At 43.8% G+C, this 8,509-nt stretch overlaps 1 protein-coding gene across 2 annotated transcripts in view; it reads left to right on the forward strand.

Moving 5' to 3' along the window:
- The first annotated feature begins 449 nt into the window (after window positions 1-449).
- nxph2a (neurexophilin 2a) overlaps window positions 450-8,509 on the forward strand; it is an 18,886-nt gene continuing 10,826 nt past the window's right edge. Inside the window, exons 1-2 of one of the 2 annotated variants that reach the window (XM_063213527.1) lie at window positions 450-837; window positions 1,052-1,191. In XM_063213527.1, the coding sequence (XP_063069597.1) occupies window positions 1,147-1,191 (45 nt within the window). In that variant the 5' untranslated portion in view covers window positions 450-837; window positions 1,052-1,146. The remainder of the gene's footprint in view (window positions 838-1,051; window positions 1,192-8,509) is intronic. The other variant, XM_063213528.1, reaches the window with a different exon arrangement.

Raw genomic sequence — 8,509 nt, forward strand, 5'->3', positions numbered from 1 at the left:
AACCTGACGATTGTTTGCGGCTAAGTGGTATCTGTATAGCCCACAGAAACCTTATTTGTTTCCATGTAAGGAAACCATTTGAAAAAAAATGAATAAGCAGCCAGATGGTTAAGCTCGCCAAAATAACGAGATGGCCCCTACCACGTCAAACATAATAACAAACTCGACTCAATGTGTTCTATAAATGCATTTGTCTAATTAAAGTGAATTACATTTTACTCATCTTGATCCCACCCTCTGCGGGCATGGAAGTGTTCAATCATTGTGTAGAGACTGACAGCGAACTTCAAAGGGAAAGCATTTAATGGGTTAAAACGCGTAGCCAACGATTATTCATCTGCGTTGAAGTCCAGCATGGACTTTGGAGAGGAATCATTACATCCCTCTTGAGTTCGTCTGCAGACGCACGACGAGTGCATCGTCTGACAAAACTGAGGAAGGAGGAGGAAGCAGGCAGCCAGTATCAAAACTGAGCAGCACTGATGCAGCTAGGTGCTTCGCAAAGACCATAAACATTCGTGAGTGATCGCGCGCACGACCGCTGGACACTGATAGGCAGACCAGAACACTACAATATGAAGAGAAGCATGTAATTTGGACATATTTTTTTCATCGGCGCTAAATAAATGTAGATTAAATGTGAAATAGCAGAAGTGCAGGCAGTCGCCTCTGGCACATCGAAGGAAGTTTTGACTAGTTTGCCAACTGTGTGCAAGGTTTCTTTACCTGTCAGGCAGTCACACCTTTCGCGGAGGCTGGAAAGGAACGTTTCCGTTTTATTATGCTGAAAAGTTTGGGCTTTCTCGCCTCTAGGATAAGTGCTCAACCACAGTAATGGTAAGTAACCCGAAAGACCCGTCTTTGGGAATAAGGGTCTTCTGCTGTATGTTTACATAGGCTAATTATCTCCAAACTATGATGCAATGTCCATGGTATTAATATGCGTAATGCGCGGGATTGTTGTGCATAGACATTCACACATAGATAATTGCATGTTAAAAAAAATTCAAGAGGTACACTGGAATCTAACACGTTTGTGATGTCTGTGCAGGTGTTGAGAGAAATGGCATTGGTTAATCCAGAAAGCCAGCAATTGTACATTACCTCAATCTTCTTCAAATAGACCCAGCAGGACCATATGAAAACATGAGGAAACTGCAGACTGTGTTGCTGCTATTTTGTCTGCACAAGGTAAGTGAATTGATTTCTGGCCATGTACATAGGCTCCACACACAGACAGAAAAGGGAGAGGGAGTGAGACGCACAAGAGTGGGAGAGAGAGAGACAGAGACAGAGAAACTGGAACGAGAAAAAAACATTTACATTTAGGTTTGAGATGTGGAAAAATGTTAAAAACTGTGATTGTTTTGGAAAAGGAACAAAATATATTTGTACGAAAAAATGATTGGCTTTAATTGTATTTAATTTCAGCTTTGTGCAGGGCATGCCCATGGTCTAAATTGACAAGCAGGATGTAATTAATTTTGTTAATTGCAGTTAAATGGTGCAGAAACTGAATATTTAGCCCTGGTATAAATAGAGGTCCTTGGCTCCGGAATGGATCTCTCACACTCCTCATTTAGTTAAAGAAAACTCTTTTAAAGTGTTTCGAGACATTTGCTAGAGGATGTTAAGTACTTGATGACTTCCCAATTTAAGCCGAGCATTATCAGCATACTATAATCACAACCACATCACTAACCAGTGCAAATACATTTCTTTAAGTGCTGTCTGGATATATATTTAAACACCTAAAATATAAAATACCTTTGCAACAGTGCAAGAACAACTACAAGTATCAGTACAAATAAGTTGTAGTGTTCGGTGTGTGTGTGTGTGTGTGTGTGTGTGTGTGTGTGTGTGTGTGTGTGTGTGTGTGTGTGTGTGTGTGTGTGTGTGTGTGTGTGTGTGTGTGTGTGTGACTGTGTGTGTGTGGCAACTCTACCCTTGGGTTGTTGCACTATTGTGTATTTTTGTGGCAGGATTAATTGTGCAGTGATTTTGCTCTTCTGGAGTCAGTCATCCGAGCAGGCTCCGATGAGATACCCATCTGCCCCTCTCCTCCCCACCCTCCTTCTCTTCTCTTCCTCTTCCTTTTCCTCCTCCCTCCATCCTGTCCTTCAGGAGGTCCCCTGGGTACCTGGGCCACTAGGGACCAGGCTGTGTGCTCTGAGCTTTGGGGAGCTGTGGTCTCCACAAGGGACCCAACTGTGTGTCTGAATAGTCGTCCACTCGAAACATTGGCTTTGATTGAGCAGACATGCACACGCACACACATAGCACATGTACGCACGCAGGCACGCACACACACGCGCATGCACGCATGCACGCACACATGCACACACACGCACGCACACAGACTCACACACATACACACACACATACACACACACACACACACACACACACACACACACACACACACACACACACACACACACACACACACACACACACACACACACACACACACACATACACAAACAAACCCACACATGTGCAAAGATGCAAACATCCTACATGTGTGTCCGCACTCACATGCACATATGGACACATGCGTATGCACGTATAATATGCACATTCTCGCACGCACACACACACACACACTCATGCACATGAACACATGCACACATGTGCAGGTTTGTGCACGCACACACACACTCGCAGGCACGCACACACACACACACACACACACACACACACACACACACACACACACACACACACACACACACACACACACACACACACACACACACACACACACACACACACACACACACACACACAAATGTGCGCGCTTATCCAGCAAAGTACTGAAAATGTCGCCTTGCACCTGTGTCGTACCCAGGGGACAGATAAGAACGTGGCAGCAACTACAGGAGTAGCTATTCTCCCTCTGACATCCGCTGGATGGATAACCCTTCAAAGCTGACAGGAGCACAATGCCGTTGAATCACACGGCCACTTGAGCTTTGCACTCTGCATTTTAGCTTTGCATTGCAACCCTTTTGCTGCTAAATACGTGATAAATAACACTGAACCCATGATGTTGCTCTTGCTTTCCATGATGGTTAAGTCAAGTAACTCTGTCTTCTTTCGTAAGGGGAACTGTATTGAAGGCCGATGCGGTTGTTTTTGTTATCTCACACTACTAGGGCATGGAAGGGGAAATGTCTGGTGAAAATGTCTGCCCACGCTGTTCATTAACACGTTCTGAATTTGTCTGGAGGGAGAAAGGGAGCTAAATGAGACAGATTTTTTTTTTTCGGCGAAGACAAAAAACGCAGTGGTGATAATGACACAATTTATAGCCGATTGCCTGGCAAACTTTTCAGACGGCTGTCGCCTCCTTGTATCTTCTGGATTTGTTTGTTTGTCTGTTTGTTTATGTGAGAGATTATTTTGTGTCACACTCAATCATAAGATCATAAGGGTTGCCTTTATTGAGAAATCTTCACTTACACACCAAGTAGTTATCGATGTTATTATCACCAACTGTGATTTTTTTTTCTTGTGCTGAGTGCAAATGCAACCAGCTTAAAGTAGATACAGTGTATGAAAGCCTTCTAAAAGCCATGTGTTGGTTTTGGAAGGGGTATGCCGGTAAAGTCTGATAAGCAGCCCCACTGCGGAACCTTAGAGAGGTTGAGGTCTGAAGCATTTGGACAGACTCCCTGCAGCGCCTGCCTGGCCAGTACACTTGGCAGTGTTAATTCAACACTTAGAGAGTCGAATTAAAATCTTCTAGGTCCCAGGGAGGGCTCTGTCTTAGTGTTGGATTAACTCTGCATTTTTCTTTTTTTTACTGCGTTTGCATTTGGAGGCGAAGATGCTCAAGCTGAGAAGTCAGGGAAGAGGGAGAGTGAAGTGTCGTGTCAGAAGCAAACCTACAACAGAACACAAACACACTCAGTCTCAGTTCAGCCTACGTAGGGCATTGCTGTAAAAATTAAAAATTGAAGCGAGTTATTGAAGCAATGTTTAAAAAAGTGCTTGTAAAACGAAAAGTGCTTATTCTCCACAGATTAAACATCCCCAAGAAAAATAAACACAAAATAATATCTACATAGTGACACATGAATTCCAATGTAAACTCCATCTCAAGGGGCTTCCATGACATGCTTCTCTTCCCCCTATGCTCAACTCAGCTTTGATTCGTACTATTTATTTGCATTAGATTTTTTTTTCCATAACCAAAAACTTGCTGTGGAAAAATGTACAGTCGTGAGGGATTAGGAGTAGCGCTTTAATCTCATGCCTCTGATAATGCAGCACGGGCTGATTGATTAGTTTTTCAGGAAGCTTATGTCAGAAAAAAAACTAATCCGTCTTTGGATTGTGCCAGCCTTGTAAGGTTTTCCGCTCCGGCACTTTATCATTGCGGCGAATTACCAGAGCTGCTGTGCTGTGATAAGCGTCCCCCTTGTCGCGTTCAGGGGTCCGTCCCCTTGGACAGTAAAAACGCTGTTTATATTCTTCTTCAGAACCTGCCTTGCCTGGTGTCGCCTCGCCTCGGCCTGGGTCCTTACACCAGAGCCTGCATCGCCTGGCCTGGCCTCGGCCCGGGTCTTTACACCACATCCTCCACCGCGTGCTGGATTCGTCCTGTGAGAAACAGGAGCAGCTTTTACTGCTCTTTCTTAATAAAAAAACACACAGACAGTTAAAGAGAGTAAACAAAGATGCAGGGTGGGGGGCAGTTGAATAAAATACATAAACAAATAAACAAATAATTGAATCAGCGAGTGAGTGAATGAATGAATGAATGAATGAATGAATGAATGAATGAATGAATGAATGAATGAATGAATGAATGAATGAGTGGGTGGATGGATGAATGAATGAATGTGTAATAAATATGGCCAGGTCCTTGTAATTCTTCTGGGGAAATATGAACTGCGGCTTTTGAGTGAGTTTTCTGCAACAGTGTGTGGCCGTGCGTGGCGTGTGTGTGGTGTGGTTTTTAGAGCTTTACTCTGCTCTTGATGGGTATCTTGACTCATATTGGGGTCACACTCTCTTGCCTGAAGGCTCGTCTCGGTAATCCGCAATAAACAACACTGTCTGTGTGACATTTCCAATTTTGAGCGCCGAGGCTTGTAAGTGTGGAGTGTCGATTTCCTAAGCTTGTTCACAGCACCACGCTTCTGAAAAGGATTTCATACGCACCGGAAGAAATGTCGTTTAACAGTGTGCATTCTAATCTAAAAAAAAAAAGCGGCTACTGTATGTTGTGGTGAATCGTATTTGTGAAACTGAATACATGGGCTTATTTTCTCTCTCTACATTACCCATGTCTAACAGGATCTGCCAATACTTACAGTTGATGACTGGGTCAGATTCGGATGCAAGCCTCCTCTGCCACCTTTTTTGCTCTTAAGAAGTTGCCCGAGTAGAGGAATCATGTTTGGAATGTGAAATCAGGCCCTCGTTTGCTGAGCCAAGCATCTTTCCCCTGCGCTCCCAGACTGAGAGGTTTGGCCCTGTGAAGGGTTCATTGAGGATGTTCACTTGCTGGACAGGACACGCCTTTTTAGAGCTGGGTGTGGCTCACTGCATTTGTGCTCTATACATGGGTTCACCGTGTTTATAGACACAATGTCTATAAACGAGACACAATGTCTATAAAAGGAGGGGCAAGACACTGACAGCCAACCACGTGAGCTAATTTTTTGACCGACAGTGGTTTCCAACGATCAGAGGTTGAGTTGTGCGCAGCTAGTGTCGCGCAGTCAAGAGAAAACAAAAATGTAGAACCCGTGTATATACATGGGTTTCCCGTTGGTAAACAATCCCTGGCTGTGCGCCCCTGGCTGCACAATCTTCAACCTCTGATCATTGGAAACTGCTGTCACTCAAAAAAATGCGCTCATGTGGTTGGCTGCTTAGCATCTTGTCCCTCCTCACAGCGTGAATGTTTGTAAATGGGGAAACCTATGTAAGGAGGAAACCAGGATAAACGTTTCCATTCCCAGGAATGCAAACACAACTTGACATGCCAGACTCCTACTTACAGTCAGGGCCACTGACAGCTTTCATTGGACCCGTGACAAAGTCATTTGATAGGCCCCCTATACCTCATACATACAATGCAATGGGGACCCAATTCTGGGACCCCTTTCTCCCTGGGACCAGACCAACAGACCCCTTTGTCCCACACGTCGGCCTCCCTGCTTACAAATATGATATTTTGGTGTTTCCAATAATATGTATACATATACAGTACGCACATACACATTATAATATTCATGACATTTGTTGATGAAATTAACTCCCAAGCAGTGTCTTTTGAATAAGAAGTGTGTGATTATTGTCTAGGAAAAAAAAACATTCATTTTTTTCTTCCACTAGACTCGTTATTTCAAGTTTCCTTCTTAGCCCGTGTTTGGGGTTTAGATCACTCCGGCGTGTTCTCCATGCAACGCACATCAGTGAAGCGCTCCTCTTGTCAAAGCACAGTGGCCAAGGCCGATAATGATGCCTATTCCAGGTTGGGAGGCGTTGCTGTGTAGCCTATAGTCACCCCGCTCTCCACCCCCCACCCTCTCCTCGCACCCTTACAGCACGTTCACAGGACCGTCGCTGCACAGGCACTTGTATGGGATGGCATATAATGGGACGCCTGGCCCCCATTAATTAAATCTCGATGACTTTCTCCCCCCCGTTTGCACAAGGGGGGGCTTTGTCAGCCCAAGAGGAAATATTAGACATCCTCTTCTCTGATTAATCATGGCCGCCTCGGCTATCCTCTCTCGCTCTCGCTCTCTCTCTCTCTCTTTCTCTCTCTCTCTCTCTCTCCGCCTTGAAGCTCTTTTAGCCTGTCGTTTTCCAGGCTCACGCTGCGCTGTCAGATCTTTTGTCTCGGCATATTTCTTGTGAAGTACCTGTCTGCAGTGGAGTGAAAAGAGCAGGGTTTTTTCTCTTCCTTTTTTTTGAAGAAAAAAAGGGGGGGAAAATCTTCTTTTTTTCTTCCTCCTCACAAAAATCAGGTGGGACACACTTGGTCCAAAGAGTGCATTCTTCTTCTTCTGTCAAATCCGACTTTATAGGTGACAAAGTAAATTGTGTTTGCTCAGTTATGGGAAATTGGAGCCTTGATTTTGTGCCTTTTTCACGGCATTGCTCCTCTGGGAAGGCACTTAAAGGCCTTTTCCCTCGTCTGTGCAATGTTTTATATTAACACAGTAGTAATGCACAAGGCGGGGTCTTGTTAATTTAAGATAGCAGGATGATGATTCATTTGCCTGCATATTTTTTCTCCATCTGAGGCGCCCTGCAACCCTGTAGCCTGGCCTTTTGGATTGTAAAAAAAGGAGGGGGTGTTGATGGTGGTTGGTTGGGGAGTAAGGTGGGAAGGTGGCAGGTGGGGGGGTGGGTGATGATGGGGCAGACATATTCTTGCGGAGTTCAGCTGTGGGATTATGAAAGCGTTGATGTGATGAAAGGCTTCACCTGCCAGAGGAGAAGGAGCAGAGGGATATCCTGTCAGGGCCTTGCCACGAGCCCAGATAACAGCCAACAGAACATCTCATTGCCTTATGTCTTGCCAATAGCCCTCAAGACATCATATGGTAACTCACCGAAGGCTCTTTATTAGCAGGTTTTGAAAACCTAACACAATGCATCCCCCCCATCCTTTCCTCGTTTCTCACACCCTTTCACATCCACGGCTTTCTCTGCTGAAATTCACGAGGTAAAAATAGCCGCCTTGTTGATCCAGAGTTTTTATACTCAGTGGTTCAGTTATTAAATTTGAGGATAGGTGTTGTTTGTTTACAGACAGTTTTTTGAGAAGTTATGTTGGGGTAAGTACAATGTAGCAGACTGATTTTTCGGCACTGTTTTTAAATGAACCATCTTCATGGATCAGTCTTCAAACGTACACCAGCTTCATTACGCTGCAGTCATGGCGAGAGTTTATGGTTACCTGCGTCTGCTCAAGAGTGTGGCTAATTCTTGCACATATACAGTACATGTTTTGTTTGCAGTTTTAGATGTTCATTTCACTAGAGTACAAAAACAAAGGTGTTGGACTTCCACATCAAATTTGGGCCCAGTGTAAATACCTCACTGATTCTTGAGAAAGTGGCTAAAACAGGTTGTAATCTTGAAAGAAAAAAACGAAGTGAATTACAAAATAATATGGTATATCCTCATAGACAAAGGTCTTGGCTTTTCAGAAATGCACAAGGCCAATCTCCCCATTTTCCATTTTTTTCAGAAATCAGGTTTTTCTCCGATCATACCTTGTTTTTTTGTCAACACCGTCAGACACAATTAAAAGCAATAAAAAGTGTATTGATTTGGTTGCATATGTGTCTGGAGTTTTTAAGTGATTGTGTGTGTTTTTTGGTTCACACATACGCCTTTAAATGTTGAAAATTCACTTTCATTCTATTTTAATACTGCTTCATGTGTTCTAATTTAAAAATATGTGCTGTCAGACAATGCTTACTTAATGGCTAAATAGATCAAACAATTTTTTGTAATTTCACAAATATTCGTG

The sequence above is a fragment of the Engraulis encrasicolus genome, chromosome 13 (genome assembly GCF_034702125.1).
Source record: "Engraulis encrasicolus isolate BLACKSEA-1 chromosome 13, IST_EnEncr_1.0, whole genome shotgun sequence".
In the NCBI taxonomy this organism is placed as follows: Eukaryota; Metazoa; Chordata; class Actinopteri; order Clupeiformes; family Engraulidae; genus Engraulis; species Engraulis encrasicolus.